Source organism: Centroberyx gerrardi, chromosome 11, assembly GCF_048128805.1.
Source record: "Centroberyx gerrardi isolate f3 chromosome 11, fCenGer3.hap1.cur.20231027, whole genome shotgun sequence".
Taxonomy (NCBI): Eukaryota; Metazoa; Chordata; class Actinopteri; order Beryciformes; family Berycidae; genus Centroberyx; species Centroberyx gerrardi.
This window is the reverse complement of record NC_136007.1, coordinates 26,212,824-26,238,246: the sequence shown is the minus strand read 5'-3', so window position 1 is coordinate 26,238,246 and position 25,423 is coordinate 26,212,824. Positions and strand designations below refer to the sequence as shown.

Genomic DNA, 25,423 nt, shown 5'->3' with positions numbered 1-25,423 from the left:
ACTACTACTACTGCTACTATTACTACTACTACTGCTACTACTACTGCTACTACTACTGCTACTACTACTACTGCTACTATTACTACTACTACTGCTACTACTACTACTGCTACTATTACTACTACTACTGCTACTATTACTACTACTACTGCTACTATTACTACTACTACTGCTACTACTACTGCTACTACTACTACTGCTACTATTACTACTACTACTGCTACTACTACTGCTACTACTACTACTGCTACTATTACTACTACTACTGCTACTACTACTGCTACTACTACTACTGCTACTATTACTACTATTACTGCTACTACTACTGCTACTACTACTACTGCTACTATTACTACTACTACTGCTACTGCTACTACTACTACTGCTACTACTACTGCTACTGCTGCTACTACTACTACTGCTACTACTACTACTACTGCTACTATTACTACTACTACTGCTACTACTACTGCTGCTACTACTGCTACTACTACTACTGCTACTGATACTATTACTACTACTACTACTGCTACTATTACTACTACTACTGCTACTGCTACTACTACTGCTGCTACTACTGCTACTACTACTACTGCTACTACTACTGCTACTGCTACTATTACTACTACTACTGCTACTGCTGCTACTACTACTACTACTACTACTACTGCTGCTACTGCCACTACTAGTAGCAGTACATGCATACATACTGTAGGCTACATCATCATACAATCAAAACATACATACAATATATATTTCTACATACCAATAAAAGAGCAACCCATTTCATATTTTATGATAATATCACAAAACAAAAGATCTATATTATTCAGCATGCATTACTGACAACCAAAAGGCAGGTTGTTTTTTTTTTTAGTCGACCAATGTTATGTCATTAGTCAAGCTATTCCAAAATCCAGGGCCGTAATAATTATTGCACTGTAGGGCCTTGGCCTTCTTTTTTACCGGGTACACAAAATTATTGCATTTTTGCATTGCAGATTACCACATATTACTTTGGTAAATGCTACAGGACTCACCCACCTGCATAGAGGATAATATATATTCTTATGATAGACTGCCTGTTGATTCGGGGCACTCTTTGAAGCTCTGCAGTGTACCTTCAGAAGTGATGTGAGGGTACAGCTCTATTAAAAGGCAATTTAACACGCTTTATATGAGATAGAGGCCAGAGAATACCAATCTGGTGGCTAAACACACACACTCACACTCACACACACCCACACAAACGCATCCGCATGCACGTAGATATTTTCATTGGCTGTGTGACAGACCTGGCAAAGGAAAAGGACAATGCCCTACACAGTAGGCATTTTGTTGGCATTGAACGCAGCTTTTTACATGCTGATTTTTATTCAGATCCCCGGGAAATATGCTTTGCAAAGATAGCAGTTCAATTGTGAAGTAATTCTAGTTCCATTATGAAGCTAATACTACTTTACCCACATTGTCATAGGCAAATTGAATATTTGCATCAATAATTCTGTGAATTTTATTATAGTGCAATGTCTCCAACTTAATGCCATGGCCCCATTGTAGGTAATGAAAATGATTTTAGATAATGTGTCCGTTTCCACGCTGAAATCATGTGTTGTGATGTACTGTATGTTTTCCTTGTCGTTTGCACATTATTTACCTCATGCTGGATCACTAGCTGGCATTTCTTTATGGCACACTGGTTTTTCAATAGATACAATTGACTTCAAGCCAATTCGCTGTCAGTTGTCTCCCGAGCAAACAAGGATTATGAAAAGGAGTCAACTTTCTGCATGGTTCCTGTATCATAATTAGCAGTGTCACCGCACAGCAGTTCAAGTATTCGGCAGCTCGACAGCTCGTATTGAATTCAGCTGAAAAACCCTTTGTTTTGATTTCACAAACACTATAGCGATTCACCCGTGGCCTCTTGAACCACAGCTAAATAGAACCAACAGTGACACACTTGCTGTATGCTTTTGTCATTCAAGAGGGGTAAATGGGGATTAAGCTGACATCCAATAAATTATTCATAGAGATTTGTCTTGCAAAACAAGTCTGACGTGACTGAAACAAGCGAAAGCGCTGGTGACACTGTATATGCATATGCTTTTAGCTGATGATCCTCAAATGTTGCACAAAGAGATCTGTCCTCGTTACTGTACTTTGAAATGGAGATGACAAAGCTAAGACTTGGACAGATCTGTCAGGAAAAGTAAAAATAGTATTTAACAGGGAAAACCTAATAGGAGTTATATGTTTTGCATCTAACTGTATTACTATAGCTATTATTGTGGTCATTGAGGTCGTACAATATACACACACTGAGCATTTCATTGAAAGTACAAGGAGTCCTGAAGAAATCATTAGCATCATACCCAGCCGTCAACCATGTCTCGAGACGTCTTGAGACATGGGAGAAGTTCTAGACATCTTAAGATGTCTTGTTCAGACATGACTACTGTCTCAAGACATGTTTCATCTGTTAAAGTGCTCGTCTCAAGGCATGTCTTTAACACTCCCTTGCAAAGAAAGCCATCTTTTGCCATCATAGGGGATGGGAATCGAGAACCGGTTCCAGTTGAGAACCGGTTCCAGTCTGATCCATCGAAATCGTATGCCTCCGAGGTTATCAATTCCTTTTATCGATGTTTTTCTGACAGTTGCGCATGCGCATTGCAAAAACTCATGCGTCATGACGTCAAACTCTGCGTCTACGCTGCTGGAAACTTGCAACAAGAAGGAGTCGTGACAGAGAGGAAGAAACGGTCCAAAGCGTGGCTTCATTTCACGAAGAAAGATGACAACAGTGCTACTTGTAACGTCTTTAAAATGATCATTTCTGTGTTCACACATAGCGTTTTTTGATGTGGAAAAAGCGCTGCCTGGAGCGCTTTTTGTGAGGAGAAATAAGAAGCGGATCACAGCAACTCACCTGGCGTTAGCTGAGCAGCTGCTAGCTCACTAACCAGCTGGTTCACTTCTAGCAGACAGAACAGTGTTGTGCAACAAGCAAAGGCTTACCAGATATTTCCAATGCATGTCCAGTATAATCCATACTGCCTTTATGATCGCTGTTGCGGTAACGGAAATTCACTTATTACAACGTCCCATTTCTCCACCGGCACTTTCACTTTCTTCATATTTGTTGTTGCTATGGGAAACGGCCAGCGTCTCTGTCATCGCGATTGGTCGGCTGGGAAAAAGCGGTTCACGTCACCCGGCGCTTTTCTGAAAAGTTGAACATTTCTCAACTTTTGAAAGCGCTCTGCTCTGACGAAAAAAACGCCGCTGCAGCGCTTTTCGGGAGAGGCCGCCTTTTGTGCGCCTTGCGGCCGCTTCCCATTACTTTTAATGAGAAAAGGGCGCTGGCGGTTGGGGAAAAAACGTTATGTGTGAACGCAGCCTAGGGTGGAAACACCAGCAATATGTTGAAACATCTTAGGGTAACCATCTAACCATCTTATTTGTTTTCCAAATTATATTATTTTAAGAAAAGGAGCATTGTAATTTATTTTAACATGTTCAAATGTTATTAGGCAGACATTCTACACTGTGTTCAGACTCAAGAGATAATAAAAACCTGTAAGAAAACCTGTGTAGGCCTACTTTTTTTTTCCACACAGAAAATTGATCGGGAATCAATAAGGGAATCGATAAAGAACCGGACCGATAAGCAGAATCGATAATGGCATTGGTATCAATAAAATCTTATCAATTCCCATCCCTATTTGCAGATGCCCTCATAATATACCCTAATTCTAATAGGCAAATATTATTTTCTCTTGTAGCTATCCAGAATTTATTATAAAGGTTTACATTGTTAAAAGAAAATCATCCAGACTTCAGGCAAGGCTATGAATGTGTTTGTGTATTGGTGGTGTGCATCCAGTAACTCTTAAAGCCTTTAACAATCAACTGAGAAGAAAAACAATTTAGGGCAAAATACATAGGTATTATTTTATTATCAACAGTTACTTATCAGATCCACCAAAAATTTTACACCTTTTTGTCATCAGGATCCCCCAAAACAGAATTTTACACCTCTTTGTTGCCAGGATCCCCCAAAACAGAACCATTTACACTTATTTATCATCAGGATCTATTAAAATCAGAGCCATTTTGAGTTATTTGTCATCAGGATTCCTAAGAAACAGTAGAATTAACAGTTATTTGTCATCAGGATCTAGCAAAAACAGAGCTATTTACAGTTATAGGTCATCAGGATCTATAAAAAAAAAAACCCAGAATCATTTACAGTTCCTTCTCAGCTGACAGCTGCCTCCATGGCAGCACATTCTGGTTCATAGCTATTTTTAAGAGCACTGGCCCAAGCAGAAAGATATGCCGGAGTAATATGTGTGCATGTCTCATTCAGCGATCTTCCTGCAGAGGTGACATGTTTAAATTACATTCTTATTGACTTTCAGTGTCAGCGTTTTTTGAGCTTGGCGTTAAGCAACTCAGAACATGGTGCATCTGAAAAGTAAAGAATTAAGATTTTTTGTCTTGGTCTTAAATTAGAATATGAACACTCACAATTCCCACTGTTTTATTTCATGCTGTTACCAAAGAATTGCAGAATGGATTCGTTTGATTAAAAGCATGTGATTACCCATAAAATTCTTAATAATAACTTAGACCACCCTTTACTCCCAGCTTTCACAAGCATCATGGGTGACCGGATTGTAATCGGATAGCGCTTAACCTCGTAAAAAATACAAGTCTAAATGCACCCAAGATGCTTTGAGGATGGATTGCAATCGGATCGCCCGAACCACCTCTGGAGGCAGCCAGGGTCACATAGTGTAAACGCAACTGTTTTTAATCCACACACACAAACTCTGTAGGCAGATACACTTCACCAGTCTTGACTTTGTTCCCGCATCTATCCAGTCCTCTGAACAGTGGCAGCGCTGCCCACGGCTGAAATGAAAGCACCCGCATAAAACAGCCCTTTCCTGGCATACTGTGCAATATGCCAGTTGTCTAACACGGCTTCTTCCTCCATTTTGAAAAGCAAGAAAAAGTGCATAATATGAATGCAGCTTGACGAGCGGCCACCCGCGTCTTTCAAATGACCCGCACCCGAGGAACTTTCAAAACATAACATTTGGGGGAGGAGGTGATGTACGTGGCTGTGTGGATTTTGCACGAGAAAGCGCAGTTGGCCTTCATTGGACTTGATGTGGACAATGGAGACACATTAACGCCAGGTGTAAATGTAATCCGGCTAAATCGCATGTTAATGCCTGGTGTAAAGGGAGCCTTAGAGGGGGACGCCTTCCACTACCGAGCTGGATTTTTCCTCAATTGTGGTAATTGTGGCTTCTTTCCAGCACCTTTTCAGCCCAGTTTCCAGCTGAGAAGCTATAAGCACACCAGAAGAAGATATTAGTACAGTATGTGCACTATTTGCATGAAATAATGTCCTGTAGAGCTACTGTAATGACATTAATTCATTTGAATAATGTCAGTCTCTGGTTCTAAGGGGTGGTGTGGCTCTGGCTCTGTCTGCTCATGGCAAGGACAACTGCAGGGGCAGCAGGCACTGTCAGTTGAAGATCCTGTTGAAACAATGTTATATCAGATTCAAAAACATTATCTGTGCCTGTGTAGCTACAGAGAAACAGCATTGCCATAGAAATAAAGCATTTTCTTATCTGGAGTGTTGGTCAGCATTGCTATGACACAACATTTTCCAGGATAAGTTTGGTATGTAACAAATGTTAACTAAGCAATGCCATACAGGGCTGTACGTTAACTTTTTTTGCACATAGCACTGGTGCTACAGAGGTTGATAGTTTTGTAGCATAGGCCACAAAATTGTAGCACGCGTATAAAATGTCTGTTACCATCTCTAAAAACAACCACAAGTAGTGCAGTTCATCACTTAAACAGGTATGTGACTGGCAAAGGACATTAATGTTGCATACAGGGCACACAAAATCCAAACCTTAACAAGAAATGTTTTCAGACAAACATTTTCTTTATTTGCCCATAATGGTAAATTGCAGGGACACAACAACTGTATACAAAACATCAATATATTACGCTTCAAATTAGGGGTGTGAATCTTTGGGAATCTCACGATTCGATTTGATTCCTGGGTGTCCGAATCGATTCAGAATCGATTCTCGATTCAAAACAATTCTCGATTGAATAAATAGAAAAGGGGGCACTATTTTCAGTCTTTTGCTCCAGTATACTGTGTGCCAAACCATTCACTGGTGTTTTTAGTCCACTGAAATACAATATGAAACATAACTGGCAATTACAGTTTTTTACGATCGCTAGCAAGCGTTTTTCAATACTTATAATACTTTTTCTAAACTCTTCACACACCAACTCACCTACAACACACAGTTGGCAAAACAGTTAATTTTATGCTCAAAATCACATATTGTAAACTAAACACCAACACTAATTTTCAAAATGCAAGAATACTTTGTCAAAATACACTACCTCTACCAAAACACTGCAAACATGTCTCAAAATCAAATAATTCTTTCAAAACTCTAGCACATGTTTTCTTCCAACAGGAACATTTAGTCAATCACAGCACAATGACATACAAAATACTAACAGCAGATGGTATTACAGAAAATGCATCACTTTACATGTGTCAGTTCTACCCTTATACAATAGACAGTATATTGATAATCAATTGTTTTTCGCACTGCAGTTACTTTTGAAGTCACTCTACATTTTTCTTTTGTTGAGTGTAGTAAATGTTTTGCAAACATTCTATATCAGAAGTGAATGACTCATCTTTACTTTATAGAATGTACACTATATGAAAAAGGAATAAGTTACAGAATTGCTGCAGTAAAGGCTTTATTTGCTATAGGAAATTACTGCAAGAGATCAACAAAAATCTGCAGTATAGCTGCTGGTTACAGTGGTGTAAAAATAAAATATACAAACAGAAAAAGGCACAGAAGAAAAAAAAAGAAAAATACACAGTCCTTTTCTAATCTACCCTGTCTTCTGTATTTGGCCACATGTTCTCGTCCACATCACTCCTTATATTTTCTCTGGCTATGCACCTTGGGAAGTATCTTTTGGCGTGCCTTATCCACCCCTGGCAGTGTTCAGCTGTGATTGGTCTATTTGCATAACTTCAATCAGCTGTTTCTTACGTAATAGCAATAAAAACATATAGGACATATATTTGTGTTTCAATGTACAATGTGAACTGCTGTTCACTTCAACTTTAGCCTATAAGTTAGGTTTAGAACATGAGGTTATCTGTTCTGACATACAGTGTGAAAGCATTTGTAAATTTGGCAGTAAAAATCCATAGTTTTGGTCTTGGTTGAGCTTGTGTGTAAAAGAAATTCAAGAGTTTTTAAAATGTGTTCAGTGAATGCATTTTGTGTCAAAGGAACAAGAAATGTGTTAATGGTATGGCCCACAACAGACCGATGTTGTGCTAACTGTGTTAAGAGTTATGAAAATGTGACTACAGAACTGATAAAAGGTTGCTAGCAATCGTAAAAAACTGTAAGATAAATGGTCTGCAGCCTTTTTATTTTAAAAAGTTAACTGCATTAATTAATGAATAAATTAATTTGAAAGCATCTTACAGTCTCCTGCCTGTATGAGAATAACAAAATGAGGGGGAGGCGGAGTGCTCCGCTGTGTTGTTATTACAGTTTTTTACGAGACATGTTTGCAGTGTTTTGGTAGAGGTAGTGTATTTTGACAAAGTATTCTTGCATTTTGAAAATTAGTGTTGGTGTTTAGTTTACAATATGTGATTTTGAGCATAAAATTAACTGTTTTGCCAACTGTGTGTTGTAGGTGAGTTGGTGTGTGAAGAGTTTAGAAAAAGTATTGTAAGTATTGAAAAACGCTTGCTAGCGATCATAAAAAACTGTAACGTTATGTCTCCAGCAGCGGAGAGCAGCCTCTCTGCTGCGCCGTTAGATCCGGGGAAAGCCATCGTTGTCCAAGATGCTGAGCAGGCGCAGGCTGAAACAGACTGAGCACCGAGTTATTTTCTTCACCTCAGAGTTGGTTTAAGTTTTTTAATGCTGCAGTGTGTGTTGGTCAGCCGGTCTCGTTTGTTACTGCTGATCGCTGCGCCGCTCTGCTAACGTTAGAAAGTTCGCAATATACTTCACGTTCGTCTCGCAAAGGTAATTATTTAGTCGTTAAATCAAAACATGTTTGCAACTGCTTGCCTTTTTTGAAGATGAACTACAATACAACTCTAGCGTGTGCGCGCTGTAGACTGTCCGGGTGCTGCACTGCCCTCGGAGGAAACGGCGTCGAGGCAACCTCATAGGAATTATGGGATTGTTCCCTAGGAATTGTGGGAATTGGTGTTGGATGTATGGACTCTACGCAGCCGGGGACATGATTTTTAATTGCACGATAGACTACAACTACGTTGTAGTAGAATAGCGATGCGCCATCGATTCACCTCACACACAAACAAGCACACAAACCCTCACATCACACAAACAAGCGGCTCCACACACACATGCAAAACTGTATCGCACGGGTGCTACTGCGGTAAATTCATTCATCGCACAGACCAATTTTTTCGTAGCACGTGCGACATATATGTCGCACTGTACAGCCCTGCCTTATTTAAAAAGTTCCACAAGTTCCACACCGGCATGTAGTCTCTACTGCTGAACTAGCTCTGATACAGGACCCTTTGGTCTTATTGGTTGTTGGTCCTGTGCTGCCCCACTAAGAATTATCCCTACAAAAGTCGGACGGGTCTAAAACAGCAAAAAACTACGGTGAATTTCACGTAGCCAAACAGATGTATGTAATCTTTCACTTGTCTGGTTTCACCGCGCTGGAACGCGCTACATCTCCTACACACAAATAAACTTCAAAACGTACACGTATAGTATACCCAAAATGTCCAATGTAACAAAATCAAATTTATTTGCCACTTAATGAAACAAGCAACCTATTTTGATGTTACGAGATAATGTCTTTCCTGACTATGAACATGATAGACGGAAAACAGCAACAGATTGGGGCAGGATGTCGAGAGTTAAAGTGCATCTCTCTCTCTCTCTCTCTCCCTTTCTCTCTCTCTTTGTGTGTGTGTGTGTGTGTGTGTGTGTGTTATCAGCCTGCATCCCAAAAGTAACCTCACTAGAGTGCATTTAAAATCAGCTTTGGCAGACGTTAACACATAGAGTGAATCTATTGCTTTTAACCATGCTGCACAGGTCCTATAGCTCTGTGCTATGATGTCAGCTTTTTTTCCCCCCCCGAGGCCCTGAGATCAGAAACCACAGTGCTTTCCAAAACAGAGCACCTCTCAGAGAGCAGGTTGAATGAATTATTTATGGAGCCAATTACACCACTGTTTCGTTTCATACGCCGTTAAAAGATAATTCCGGTTATTTTCAACCTGGCTGTTGCTCTTATTTTCCTGGTTTTGCCATCATGACAATTGATTCTGTTCAAAATTTCATCTTACCTCACTGTAGAGCTCGACGTTCCTCGAGTTCTCAGGCAGCGCTGCTCTCCAATACACACCCAGAGGGCAAACACACTCTCCAACAGTTGAATCCAAAAAGTTATTAAAACACATCTTTTCAACACAGCAACACTCACACTGCAGTTACATGTCTTTAAATAGCCGGGATTGAACAATTATCACATTTCAGTTACAGTAGTCCATTTGATAGTTTTTTAGCGTTGTTCACACATTCCCTTGTTTACTTTGCTTGCTGCCGGTTTTCAGGGCTTCAGCTTGAAAGCACTCTTGTACACAAGTACGCAAATGTGGTTAGAATTGATTGATGTTTTTTTTTCTAATTGGACTGATTGATTGAGTTGCTTATGGTACAAATCCACGGTTAGTCATTTCTCATGTTGTCACTTTTTAAAGGTTTTATCCAACAATATTCAACTATTCTGCCACTCGAATTAGGCTTTTACTGCATGTTTTCCACCTGAGGGCTGTAGAAGAAGCTTTTTGAACAAAAGACGTAGGCTATACAGCAGCTGAAAATTATTTCAGAATTTGTTTCCCATAGAATAGGCACCGCTGAAACTTTGGAGGTGAAAGGGTGAGAGAGATGCCTATCCACATTGTATTTTTAAGGTGTAAAGCATTTGAATGTATGCCTCGCCACCTTGGCACCTTGTTTTCACTGGGGATGGAAAACTGGATACTGATGAGGGCAGTGAATGCCTCGTTTTCCTTGACAACCCTGAACCCAGGAAAAAAAACAACATGATATTGGTTCATTTGTGTTCAATATGAGTCAGTATTGTTGGGTAGGTGTCTTCAGGTATGAGCAGATGAGTTCTTGGCATGAGAACAACATGTGTGACTCAATCGTCTAGTGCAGTGGTTCTCAACGTGGGGTCCGGGGACCACCAGGGGTCCTTGAGGGGGTTCCAGGGGGTCCCCAGCAAATTCATGAATTATTAAACTTCACCATTATTTCATTTACAAGAACACAGTTAGAGAATGTAGAAGAATGACTATTTTGATCATAGTTTCACTGCTATCTCTCTACCTACGATACAGATAGTCATGGAATTCTGGACAAAATCATATCTAGCAATAAAAATATTCTCAGATTTGGGTCCGAGAGACAAAATCTCATCGACTGGGGGTCCGTGGCCCTAATGTGGACTACATTAGGGGTCCTTGATATGAAAAAGGTTGAGAATCACTGGTCTAGTGCACTGTGTTGGAAGCATGGACAGGCTATCCCTTCATGTCTCTCTTTACTAATATTGATGATGAAAATAATGATGACAATTATTATTATTATTGGCCTTTAGCAGGGTTCAAGATGATATTGAGGAGGAGGGGAGCTTCTATAATTCTATAAGCAAAAGTCAATGCTATCCCTGTGGATTTTTTTTTTTTTTTTTTCATTTAGAATGACTAGCTTCTTGATCTTTGCATTAGAAAATTTCATTGGGTCTTTTTTAATGAACTGCAAAGATGGAAAGGACATAGCGAACGCTACAATCCATGTATGCAGGTTTATACTCCTGATTGTAACCATCTCTCGTCACCTTGGGGCAGCACTCTCAATGGACTTGGTAATATTTGCGATCCCAATTCTTGAACAGATATCCTTTTGTGGTTCAAGAGGCAGGTTGTGTGTGTTCATCCAGCACTATTCAAATATAGTTTCATATAGTTTTGCACAAAGCAGCCTGAGTTTTTTGGAAAACATTTTGTCTGACATCATCTACTTGTGTGACTTGTTTTTGTTTGTTTCCTAAAAGCTGGCTTGTATTGATGTGAAATGCAAGAAAACATAAGCTCTGTTTGCACGGGGTTCGTGTTGCATGTGGACCTTATGGAATTGAAAACAAAACCAAATTCATTCAAACTCTTGTATTTTCTGGCCGGCTACATCTTTTAACTGCTATATATATTTTTTCATCATATTGTGGAGTGATGGGCCAAATTTAGAATTTTATCTTTGGTAGCAGTTGTTTTTGTCGTGGTATATTTGAGCCAGTACATTTAAATGTACATCTAATTGGGCTTATTGAGCTTTAACAGGCTTGACTTGACAATGCATAATGATGTCTATTGCAGTGTGTCTATTGCATGAACAAACAAATAGTAGTGCACTACCTCCTCAAAGCATGGGCCTGGAAATTAAATACATAGGCAATAAATCAGAATGCGAACAATGGCTGCTTAACTGTTGGTAAACTTGTTGACAGTGTGATTATACTTTGATCTGTAAAGTAACTTTGCTGTTCAGGACTGTGTGGGAATGCTTGGGTGGGGAAAGGAGCATGGTTGGGCAGTTCACTTCAGTCAGACCAGATGGTGTGTCTTGTTTCTCACAGCAGGTGAGACTGCGTTGAAAACAAGTGAAATTATCTCACCCCATTGGGAGATTTTTTTTACTAGTTTGAAGGAAAATTTCAAGACTTAGTACTCGACTAAATGGCCTGTTAATGTGGATAGTGGATAGTGTAGCCTACCAAGTGACCCAAGATGTCAAAAAAAAAGTCAAAAAAGCTGCACCCTGCACTCAGTTTTGAACCCGACTTGTGATTTGAATAACTCCAGCTTAATAGTTTAACTAACTTGCAGGCTGAATGTGATTATTTTTATAAACGGTCAACATTGTCATGTAATGTAAGCTTTCATTATTTGAATTAACCACCATGCACCTCTGAAAATATAATTATGGCTATCTGTATGCTACTTGGCCAGGTTAGCTGAATCAATGCAGATAGCATGGTCATAGCTAGTAGCTAGCTAAGCTAACAAGCAGTGCTCTGCCTCTTAGCTAGCTTGCTAATTCAGAAATTAATATAGGCAATGTAAATGAATAAGCACTTACTCAGCAGGTGTGTTTAAGATTTGTTCTTTTTTCCAACTGGAGAGGCTTATTCCTGTGCGGTGCTCACAATGACTGAGCAGTAGTAGCTTGCGTGGATTTTCTTCTCACTGGAATAGAAGACAACTAGCGAATTGTCACTTTCTCTGGTTGTTGCATTCAAAGCTCACTGACAAAAGGCTTTATTTGTCCATTGGGAATAAGAAACTTATATCACAAAGCACATTGAAACATGATAGTGATTCCATTTCCATATGAAGTAATCTTCCTTTATTGTTTTTAATTGCTTGTGGGCTGCAAGAGGGAATTGAGTTTTCACCGTTTTAAGGCTTTGTTGTAGGTTCTAACTTATAATCTTTATATTCAAAAACTACTGTTGAAGTTCATGCATTATTAATCAGAAACTATTTTGTTTTTGGAAAATGAATGGCAATTGTCTCATAAATGAATGCTACCAATAGGCACAAGTACCAAACTGTCACTTTTGTGAATCATTCCACCCCTACACATCACATGCACTTATCGGTGTTCCTTCAAATCAAGTTTCAGCAGGAATGAAGCCCTTAAAATGTGCAGTAGACTGCTAAAATTGAGCTTGTGCTGCAAACATTTCCCCAGGGGAGCGAGCTCCTGGATCCCTATAGCTGCCTCTCCCACTCAGCTGGCTCCTCTCTACCCTCGTGGATCACACTGAAGTTTGCAGCCATGCATAAGTTTTCACTCCTAAGGTGTTCTAAGAAAACACTTGATACACCCCCAGATTCGACTGTTATGAGGCATCTTCCACAAATGGAATCACAAATGGAACATGTTCTTACTCGACTAGTGGTGAATATGTAAAAATGGCTCTTCAAAACAGTTAACAACACTGATGCGTAGTTTCAAAACTATTTTTCAGTAATAAATTGGATCACTGGTAATCCAGAAAGGTGAAAATAATGATCTGGGTATACTGTATGTGCAATTAATGCTGGATCTTCAGCATTGTTGTCATCAAGGGTCCGTGTATCTAGTCGCCAGTCTTTTTTTTTTTTTATATCAGATCTTCCAAACGACAAAGCTTTTTTATGAGTTTTTTCCGTTTTCTATCTGAGTAACATTGAACGTTCTCGCTCATTTTTCCTTTTTGTCTGTGTGAAGTGGAAAACAGTGGAGCTCAGGTGGGCGTGGCCAGCTTGAGGTGCATCTGTGTTACTGGCACCTTTGCCAGCAGCTAACGTTGGATTGAACAAACACTGCTGAAATCGTACAGTAGATTGCTGGAGGCATTTTGGCCAATTTTATGTTTTCCTGCTGGAAGTGGGAAAAGCTTCAAAAATGTTTTTCATTTGAAGGATTTGATAACCAAAATGATTGGCCATCATACAAGCAATCTAAAAGTAAGAGCTTTTTTTAATTCAAGATGTGCTTGGAATTACTGGGATGTGTGTTCACGTGGGACCGGGATTATCAGGGGACTTCACCAACACACAGTTGGTAATTTGAGGTGAAATGTTGACTTGACAGATTATTCACACAAGTTTCAAATCAGATGTGGCATCAGCAATTACTACAAATGAATGGACGCACCCAGATAATACTAGTGCCATTTGAATTAGGCTGTAGTTAACTCACACATTCAGTGTGGTCCATATGACCCAGCAGGTTTGTAGTATGAGATATCAAGAATTAAGAGCGCACTGCATAACTGGCTCCTCTTTAATCCCCCATATCGCCATGTCTGTCCCAAAAAAAAGAAAAAAAATCACCATCAGAACTCCACTCGATCAAACCCGAGGGAATTATGAAAAATTACAGCCCGACACAACTCTGATGGCGATTCAGGTGGGGTCTCCCATACCCTATGATTTGATAGATGACTTGAGTTTGAAAAGTGAAATTTGCTTTATCTCCATTATAACAAAGTCGTAGGCTGCCTTCTGAATAATTCATTTTTTCCCCTTGACTTTATAAGCAAATCATTCACCCTTTTTTTTACAATGTGTGGATGGTAAACCTATCACCTATCCTCTCCCTAAACAAAAGTCGGCCATGCCATCTTAAGGTGGACTTAGTCACATTTTGAGGTGATGGTCCACTGCAGGGAATGTAATGGTTACATTTTCTCAGTTTTTAGGTATACACTTTGATGTGCAGAAGTTGTGTTGCTACAAGAAAAAGAAGGAAATAAACTGCATGGATGCATTAAATGTTTCACAATGTGACGATGATGAACATCTGGATTTCTGGGATTGCAACTTAACAATCGATCAACTTTCATAAATGCCACGCAGTATTGCTGTAACAGCCATGCAGACCTTGGTTGAAGGTGGTCATTCAGTCTACAAGTTAATCTTATCATTTCATTTTCTTTCACAGTGCCACCCAAAATCATCAACCTGTCAAAAGATCTTGTGGTAAACGAAGGCTCCAACGTCACTCTGATGTGCCAAGCCAGCGGCAAACCAGAGCCTTCGATCAGCTGGAAACTCATCTCCCCCTCAGGTAACTTGTTTGTCTCTAAGCACATTAGCTATAGACCCGTCTCCCTTTCGTCATCGATCCTCTCCTTGTTCTGTAATATCACATATCTTGTGCTTCCTTATCATCTTCCTCATCTTCCTTCTCTCTTACTTTCTGTGCCTCTGCCTCCCTCTCTCTCACCCCCCCTCTCTGTTTATCGCACCATCTTTGACATTGAGCGACCTCCGGTGAATTTCTCGCTCCACTTATTACCCGCCATTACCTGTTTCCAAATTATCATTACAACGTAATTGTGCATAGGAAAATAAACTGGCCTTGTTGTAATTGGACTAATTAATTAGGATAATTGGATGGATGTAAATGTTGTGGAGGCACTTTGAATGACAGGATTAATGCCGGGAACATTAACATAGTGTGGAGCATTATGCGCAGACAAGCATGCCACGGTTCAGAGTGTGCGAGTATGTCCAAAGTCGGGTTAGTTGCATTGTACATGCTCAACAGCATTCATTCCATTTTGCTTATCTCCAACGCAAGACCGAAGAAACCCAAATGTTAGCTGCTATTTCTGTATCCCAGTGTGTCCATGCTTCACTTAATCAGGCAAGATGCTTGCATTCATAATGAATTACATTTTAAACCCAGAGCTTTTGTGCTTTCATCCTCGCCGTCCTTTGTGTTCCAACAGGGATCTGGGAATTGAAATGTTAATATGACAAGAGTGTGACTGACCTGTCTGTAAGGAGATAAGCGGGGAGAGAGGACATTGATGGGCTCCTATTTGCAAAATGTTACATCCTGATGGAGAATACATTATTGTGCGGGCTTTGTTGAAGAGACTGACTAAAAAACTGTCACCACTGTTAGAGAATTTGTAGGTTGTTTTTGCCTGGTCCTAACCAGACTCTTTGACTCTTTGACCCAAAGACTCTGGGGATTTTCTTTGATGTTGCCTTCAACGATAGCGTCACTATTCAGGAGGTGGGTGGTGTTGTGATTGGAGCATTTTCTGGCTGATGTGTGTTGTCATTCAATCATTCGAGCCCCCAGAACTCCTCCGTCTATTGGGAGGCATTAATTAGCTGACAGAATAACACATCTTACCTGTGAACAACAGCACACAGAACTAGACCTCCCAACCCCAATTATGTTCCAAATTAAGTTCAAAAATAAATTTCCTGCAATGTTGTGATATCTTCAATGAATAATTTAATATAAGTTGAGGGCAAGTTTTAGATGGGTTTTCAGTTGTGGTTGGTCACTCAAAACAATTGGGATCAAGGAGGACTATTGCAGTGTCAAAAGGTATTGGCTAGAAACACTGATTCTATCATGTTACCAAAATTTATCAAAAAGCAATATCTATGTAAATCTGTAATTCAGATTAGAAATCATATAATTTTACACTTTCATAACTCAATGTTTAACAGTGTTTGTGATGGTTTGAAACCTATTAATTCAGAAATTGAATTGAAATATTATCAAGTTCATTTTTGTACATTGCGCTTCCTAAGAAGGCAGATGCAGGTCTTGGTCATATAACTACTCTGCTGCCGAGAATTAATTTTGAGACTTAAACAGTTAATTTTGAGAACAAAATCAAACTTTTGAGTGAAATTTCTTTACATGTATCTGTTTTATTTATTCCCAATGAAGAAGACAATATATTTATTTTTTTACTACCCGCTTTTTGTTGCACCAAATGCAAAATATTTCCTCCAAGGGTTTATACTGCACACATTCAGACTCCAAACTTCTTGAGGCCTTTTGGAGCTACTAGCCCATATGAATTTGGACAATCTTTGGAAGTGAGTGTGTCTTGTGGAGAACTATGGACGAAATTGATTCTTCCCCTCCGCATCTGGACAGCATTGTCAACCCAAGTGTTGCTGAAACTCAATTGCCCGAGGCACATTGTTTAAACCTGGGCTTAGACCCTTTCGCCTAAAGAACAGTTTAAGAAACCGGGACGCCAGGGCCAATACTAGGCTGGATTCAAATTCCCTGAAATGAGATTCAAGTGGCCAAGCCCTACAGGCAAAGCCTGGCAAACCTACATCTCATTCATTAAGAGACTATTCAAGCTCCCAAAACCCAAGGGAAAAATCTCAGACGTACCTCTAGTTTGCCTGAAAATGTCAGGCAGATCAAACATTTCTGTGAAGGTATCTCATGACTAGAAAATCAGGCTATGCTGTCAGTCACACCATTATTTGCCACATGCCAAAAACAAAGATCCATGTGCCCAGGATCCAGGGGCGGAAATTACGGGGGGGACAGGGGGGTCCGGACCCCCCCTTCCTGGGACTAACAGAGAGTTGTCCCCCTCAATATATCATTGTAAACATAACTATATAATTTTAAATAATATAATAATATGCATTGAAAGCACTTGTGCTAATTATAGATGCAAAACAATGCGTTTTTAAGTTTCAAAAGATTGCGTCCCCCCCTCATACGCCTCACAGTGGTTTGGTCCACTGCCGACCTGCCTCCCCGAACCCCCACACACACACATTAGCCCTCGGTACGAGTGTGTGTGGAGGATCTCTGGAAGTGTGTCAGTGGTGGCAGACCTCCAGTAAGAAGCTACTTTGCAAAGGTTAACTTCAAACAAAGGATGTGTCAGACATTTTTCTTTACTTCTACCACTCAATAGAATAAAACACATTCACAATTGTAACCAGACTACATTTTGTTCGCTCCATTGCATGCGGTTGAATCTTGTGCGTCAGCGTGTTGGTACGGAGCCGCGTCTCCTAATGCATGTATGTGTATGGAGGCAGGAGGTCTGTCCACAATTAAAATCATCATAACTCACTGAATTTTCGACCGATTTTCAAACGGTTTGGTTTGTTACAAATGCCAGACATGTATTTATGATACAGGATACTTGGTTAAATTAAAATGCGTGTTTTCATACCAAAATACTTTATCTTTTGTAGATGGTAACAGTAATATTTCTATAATATAATATTTAAGATTAACTTACCCTATGTAATTAGGTTCTAAGTATATTATTTTTTTCTTACTGCATGTAAAATGGCTGCCACCATGTTATTTTGTTAAGACTTAATTAATAAAAAAGACATAATTACAACAAACATTGTGTTAAAATATAAGTACGTTTCTGGCAGGCTTCATAGCGTTCTGGACTTTTACACATTGACAGCAAAACATTAGAGATCTGCTTTTTCGGGAAAACTAAATCTAATTAGGCGTATATTAGCTTTAGTTCAGTTAATGGGCAGCAAACAACAAGGCAGTCTGTCCTTGTTACCTTCTACCAGGGGAATGGGGGCTACGCTTAATCTGGATAGTACTGAAGCGTTTCCCAAATATGGCAGTGGTTTGGCATGGTAGACATGGTAAATCCTAAATCATAATACACACCTTTCTCTGTTCTTTTTACGATGCATTCCCCCCAGTGGAGCTGATTGGCCCACACTCAGGGAGGCACATCTGGAGAAATTCATCATGATTATGGTGGCTCGTGGTTGAGCCCAGCAAGGCTATGGTTTCTGGAGAATGTCGATCAATTGTGGTGTCTCCCATTACACAGGGATTTCTACGTTACTCAGTCACTTGTCAGCAACAATTGTGCAAGGAATATTTATCCTGTGGGCTTTGCCCCTGAGAGGAATAACGTAAGGTTGAAGTGCTTACCCCCTGATGTCATTTACCCTATTCAAAGCACTAGTGTATCATCCTCAAGGTGGCTCTATTCTTTCAAGGGGTGTGCATTTGACTAGCGGTGTTAAAAATGGAATGCGACATCCTTCCAGTCTTCCTTTGTGGGAAATTCTCTTTCCTACAGGCGCTCTTGAATCAAGCATCCTCCTTTTCCATGCTCAAGTTGTACTTGTCTGCTGTAGGGTATGGCACGTGGGTGTTGATGGGAAGTCATCACAGACACATCCCCTGGTTATGTATTTTCCCCATGCACTGTTAGTTCACTCCACCGGCACAAAATTTGCTCCAGACAGCTCTAAAGTCATTTTATACCCCAATATTCCCTGTGTGCCTAAAGCACAAAGTGTGCCTTGGCTTTTGACCTAGCAATGCCCTCAACCCCTCTGTTGGGGTCTTATAGCTACATGTCCTGTACCCTGTGCACAGCGCACACCTTTCTGGTCCAAAGACAGGCTTTCTACTCACAAACACCAGCTATTTGTGTGCTTTCCTATCTCAGCCTGGGATAGACCCCTGACCAGTGGGGGACCACTGTCTGGCCCCTCCAACAGCCCAAGTTGGGCTCAGTGAAGAGCAGTCTAGAACTGAGGAAATGAGCCCACACACTGTCATTAGTACGCCACCGATTCCAGTGTGTGGGCGTGCAAAACTTTCCTGGGCCTTACAAGCATGATGGAAAGGTCTTCAGCACAGGGTCACATGGGTGCATGACCTATGCACTCAAAGCCATGCATTTTGTTTGTTTCTCACCTTTCAGGGAACAGGGTTAGTATTTATAAGTGTTAGTTTTGCATTCCCAAATGTCTTGTTTTACTTTGGATTTTGAACCAGGTTTAAATGGGAGCACACATAAGTAAAGCATGTACATAATGCACCAGTCGTCTCCAATCATGTGCCATGGCGGGCTGAGAGTCTGCAGGTTTTCATTTCAGCCAAAGTCGACACCTGGTGATTTCACTGATTAACACACCTTCACCCAGAGAGAAAGAACCAATCAGTGAAATCACCTGGTGTAGACTTTGGTTGGAATGAAAACCTTACTCGCAGCCCTCTATGGCACATGATTAGAGACCCCTGTAATACATAGTAGTAGCCAGTGCAGGAATTACTCTAAATATGTCATTGTCTGTAATTACTGCCATTAGTGCTACATTGTCTAGCACCCGGTGTGTACACACACACACACACACAATCTTTGAAATATGTGCTATCACTAATCCACACTAAATTGCATGAGTAGAGCAGGGCCAGCATATGTGCTATAAGTGCAAACACACCTACACGCTCTCTCACACACACAAAGACTCTGTTCATTCACTTTATAATAACTGAGGGTGGTACACAGTACTGTCAAGTCTCTTTCAAAAGGTGTTGACATTTTATATGAAAGGACTTTGGTGGCTGTAGTGTCTGTATAATACCATACAGAAGCATGTACAAACAGACTACCGACTATCGACTACTACTTTGGTTTAAAGGTGAAGTATTTTGTTGATTCCCAGTGTCTGACGTGACTGTCAAATGGTGATGAGGCCTGTTTGATCCCGCTCTGGGTGTCTGGATGGATGTAATAATCACATGAAAGGCTGCCTTTAAGGTAGTTGGTGTGGTACAGGCGCAAATGCTGCAACTGGAAGATGGAGAAAATGGACTTATGTTATAGGGATGTTAACAGCCGGGGCATTCTGCTGTATGCTCACACGGCAGCTGCAAGAATAGCTTGAATAAGAGATAGAGCCATAGGAATAGACTCGGGACCACTGACTCCTTGAAGGGTGGTGATATACATTGTGAGAATTTTCGCCTGGTGCTTTATGTGGGTGCACATACTGTAAAACCCACCACTCACACTGAAGGCGTCATAGCTCACACTGCACCCGCTTTGTCTGCTCTCTAGCTTTCAGAAAACCAATACTCTGATATTGGCTGTGGTCATTTGGTAATCTGTCCATCCCCTTGCTTGTCATAGCTCCCATGATGCAGATATATCCCCGATACTGGTGTCTGACAATGATGTAATCAGTGAGGTGCTTTGGTCTTTGTGTGCATACCAGAGGTTTTGTTCTTGTTTTTGATCCGGGACACGGTGTTAACAGCGAAGAGCTTGTGTTTGGAACAGAGGATCAAAAGACTCGCTAGTGATTATCGACCAAATAATTAGCACGGCCGCTGCCGCTGCGCCCCGGCCAGGAACCTCTGGATCATTCAGGCCTGGTCCTGTCACATGATGATGGTATAGGACACTGGATGCAGCACACTGACCGAGCAGTAATAAATACTTCCATGTTGATATTTTGCTGGGGACATGCTGAACACAACATCACATTCTTCGTCAAGGAGAGAAATTCTGTACTGGCAAGGTGCAGGCCTAAGGTGACCAGCACCTTTCCTCCACTGCAGGAGGTTGCAGTCTGTCGGAGGTGCTCTGCTTTTCTGCTTTTCTTGCTTTTCTTTTGGGGTGTACTCCCTCAGCCTTTGAGTTGCCCCACTGATAGATAGATGACCAGTTAGATGACCAGTAGTGCCATGTTAGACTGGGCCACAAAGACTCCCAGTTATAGTGTTTTTTTTTTTGTTTTGTTTTTTTTTAGAAAATGCGTTTTTTTTACAAAGTTACATTTTGTTTAGAAATTTAGTCTACACTAAGGTCTACACTTAAGTATAAACTTTTTTAACTTTTCATTAAACATATATAGAATTTATAGCTTCGAATTTATATTGATAGTTTATAACTAGTTTCTACACATGTATAATCAGTATATTTGCTCCCTAAAAAATAAACACTTTGCAAACAAATGTTTTAGAATTAGCTTATTATCAAGTTATATCACTTCAGGCACTTCAGCTAATAGTAGGGAGCTATCAGCTAATGCTAATAGTCTTATCAAATTCTCTGCTATTTTAATATTACCAAATTGTCTCTTCATCATGTTGGTTTATGGTTACAAAAAAAGAGGAAGGTTTGAAAGTTGCCTTGTATACCCGTGGGCAGCAAGGCACATATTTTTATAGTCTGCAACAAAACACACATCACAACTCATCCATCTCCAGCTGTGTATCCCTCAAAACTTCCCCGGTCCGTGAATGATCAATATCCAAGGCTTGATCTGATGGTCTCCAATGGCCATCTATCTACACTGGCAAACTACCTTGGCATTTGCTTGCAAACACTACCTGGCACTAGTACCCCCGGTCCCTTCTTCTGAATACATACAAAATATCCCATTTATATCTGTCCAGAAGTAATGCTGTTTTGCCGAAGTTGGTGTTGCTTGTTTCTTTGATATGCACATCTAGATAGGAAATGCTTGTTTGCTTCTGTGCTACATAGTTGGATTTCAAGCTGCCCAGATGGTGGCCTAACTGGATAAATTTCGTTTTGACTTTTTTCCTCAGATTGAGCAAAATGGTTTGGAAGGACCTCATGAATGATCTGAGTGTCCTGCTGCTCTCACTGCCTCTTTCTTTCTGTTTCCCTGTTGGCAGTAGTATTTCCAGCGTTTTACAAATGAACATCAAATCTTCTTCATTTTCTTCATGATCTGCATGCAAATTCATTATAATAATGTGGGTTGGATGGGAATTTAAAAAAAAATCACGTAGAAATGTAATGACAAGAAAGACTTTGGCACCTGAATAGTGTGAGGGAAATACAACAGAAATGCATCTCACCAAGTGCTTTTATCTTAAACAGCCCATTATCCGTTTACCTAGATTTCAATTTACCTACATTAACAGTTACCACCTTAATGCACTGGATTTGTTTTCAAATAGTGAAAGCGATAAATTTACAATGGCAATTAAATGGCAGTGTAACTGGAAGTTAAAACGGTCAGTGCGCTGGTGTTCCAGCTGAGAGGATAAGAAGGTAACATTCTGCCTAATTGTTTTTTCTCTTGAACAGCCCAATCAATAGCCTATGAAAGTGACACTGGCTGTTAATCCCATTTCAATATGATTATGAGCTGCGCTTGGACAATTGCACCTATAAACAGGATTTTTTTTTTTTTTTTTTTTGGAGAGTGAGCCGTCCGCTCAACCCTTTTGTAATTTTTATTCTTTGCGCACAGAGTAGTAAAATAGTGAGGCAGAGAGAGGAGAGACAGGTCTGGTAGAACTGAATTGGAGGCCAGTGGGGGCAAACATGTGGCTCCGGAGGCGAGGGACTCACCCACTCAACTATTTCAAGGAGCCACTGCTGTGAATTTCCATTAACTGAATCCAACAGCTGGATTCATAGCTGCCTTAACTTTCTGCTTCTGACGATGACAACAGAGTTATTCCTCCTCTGCTATCCAATATAATTGCCAATAAAGACATTTTTGTTAAGTAGGAGATTGAGGTAGCTGAGTCATCCACAGTCCAAAATTCCTGTGTAACTAATACTAATCAATAATGATAACAATCAATAAAACAAATATTAATGAGGTAAAACAGTAATACATTAAAAATAAAATGAAATAAAAAGGCAAAATAAATAGACCCAGACATAGGGATAGGCAACAAGGATGAAAATGAATAAAAGTTATAAAAAATTATGATAATTTTAAGAATTTATTTACAAGTGAAGTGATTTAGAAGTGATTTAAAAGATGATACTGACTCTGCCAGCCTGGATGACACTGGACTACTTTGTGTTATCTTTATCATTTTTTACTTCTACCTTCCATATTTAATGCATTGGTGCTTATTGTGTGCATTCAAACATTGTTCAGCAAATAACACATATATAACTTTCATTAGATAATTTGCTTGACCATATGCATGCGATATTTGTTGAAAATAATGATTTTGTATTCTTTCATTTGCTTATTTATTTTATGGAATTTCTCAGTGAAATATGCAGCTGTGATCGGCTGGAACATGGTCTTTTATTTCCAATAACTCCCGGCTTAAACGGTTGGATCTGATCAACCAAACTGACTGTGCTGATCTTTATTTCCAGGCAACAACTCTGCTCTCACAACTCCACATGGTCATGAGAAAAGGATTACAGAGGCAGCAGTGCCAGATGCCAGATGCCATGTTTCCTCATACACTGTCGGCGCTCTCTGCATTTGCTGCAGTAGTACTCTCACTCCACCTTTGATTGCAAACAGTCAAATCACGCGGATCATGCACCGTCTCTCCCCCGTTGAACGGTCATGAATATGCAGACACTTGTCTTAACTTGCCTGCTAAAGCACTAGTAATCACCATAATATTGCATACTGAAATGGACCTCTGGTAAATAAATCAGACCTCTCAGGCCTATCAAATTCTTTTAAAACAGCAGGACATTTTGGCAGCAAAAATTCCCTAAGCTGGAAAAATCACTGATATGGTCTTTCCTGGTGGATTATCAAGGTGTCCAGGTTATAATTAATCTCCAATGCTTTTTCTGGAGAAGGCAAACAGTTGTATACCGGTGGTCTTCCCATTTTATAAACAGGATGAGGGACAGTATGGCACAGTCATATGAGGTTATTTGATATTTCAGGATTCTTGATAAATGTGGACTAAATACTGGATAATTGAAAGCTGCAATTATGAAAGGTGTCTCGGTGACTTTCCCTAGGGTGCACATCAATCGCATCTCGCATCTTTCATGTCTCTTCATGGCGCACTTTCTAATAAAGCAAAGGCCTGAAAACAACGCTTTACAACAGATCGGAAACTCTGATCTCTGCTGTGCCCCTGCGTACCGCGAGATCGCTGAGGAAGCGTGTGTGTGTGTGTGTGTGTGTATGTGTGTGGCAGGTGGCTGCACACAGAAACTCACTTACCATGTGAGTTTTTAGCATAACACTAGACTGATAGAGAATCTTTATGTAAAACAATGCATTTTCAGAGCTGCAGCCTCATTGAAAGGCATTCTTCATTCTTTTCTCATCCCAGTGCTCTTCATGATCAAAATGGACACACTGACTGGCTGCTTTATTTATGTTAAAAATAAATCCACATCTGAGACACTACATTGAAATTCACGGGAAAGATCTTTTTTTTTTTCCCAAAACCAAAACAAAACTACAATTCGGAGACGTTTATGATGCTTTTAGTTTAGTGTGGGATGAAAATGTAAATGGACCGGCTTTAGCTTGAAAAGCTGTCGTTTTGATTTTCTTCACGCGGGATAAAGCACAACAGTGATTCACTAGTTTATTTTTCTCATAACTGGTGCGTTTTTCGACGTGCGGCATCCCAGCTATCCATTTGCCAGTTACCTCGTCTATCAGTCTCATCTGTAACATTCGATGGAGGGGGCCGATAGGGAAACTGGGTAATAACGTGGCCAGCCACACCGTGCAGCCCTCTCCCTCTCCCTCTCCCTCTCCCCCGCTCTCACAGATAGCGCAGCATAGCCGAGCAGAAAATGCCCCAGTACTTGCTGTAGTCCAAACTTCTGTTGCGGCGTCTCCCAGCTCCAGAGCAACTCTCCTCCAGCCTGGGGCCATTCAGTGTGGGCCCGGCTATTGCAAGCACTCCAGGGTGGCAAAAAGAACAAATTAAATAAATAAAGATCCAGCCTCTGTGTGTGTGTGTGTGTGTGTGTGTGCATGTGGCTGTGTTAGGATTGATGATATTCCAGGCTCAGGCCGGGGCTCTCGCACAGCCCTGACCCAGCTCCCCCTCACCTTGATAGATAGATGGCTTTAGGGGCTTGTGGCGGATCAGAAGTGATCCTCGGTATCTCCCACAGACCACAGAGCCTGACTGCAAAGTTTGTCAAGCCCAGGCCGCCAGCCGACGCCCCGGTGCATTAAGGCAGCCAAAATGAACGCGTACGTGATTGAATTTGGCCTCGGAGCAATAAAAGTTTTCCAGAATTACACCGGCTCGGTTGCCCGGAAAGATTCGTTTGAAATTGGAGTCGATGGAGTCAGATGTGGTTGATGGGTTGTTTTCAACGTGGCTATGTGTTTAGCGGACGGTTGACTGGAAGGTGAAAAAACTGTTTGTAATGAAGCTGTTACTTA

General features: G+C 40.5%; 1 protein-coding gene across 2 annotated transcripts in view; it reads left to right on the top strand.

Moving 5' to 3' along the window:
• ntm (neurotrimin) overlaps positions 1-25,423 on the top strand; it is a 110,561-nt gene that overhangs the window by 73,453 nt on the left and 11,685 nt on the right. For both annotated transcript variants that reach the window (XM_078286548.1, XM_078286549.1), the window contains exon 3: positions 14,670-14,795. In XM_078286548.1, coding sequence (XP_078142674.1) covers positions 14,670-14,795 — 126 coding nt within the window. The remainder of the gene's footprint in view (positions 1-14,669; positions 14,796-25,423) is intronic.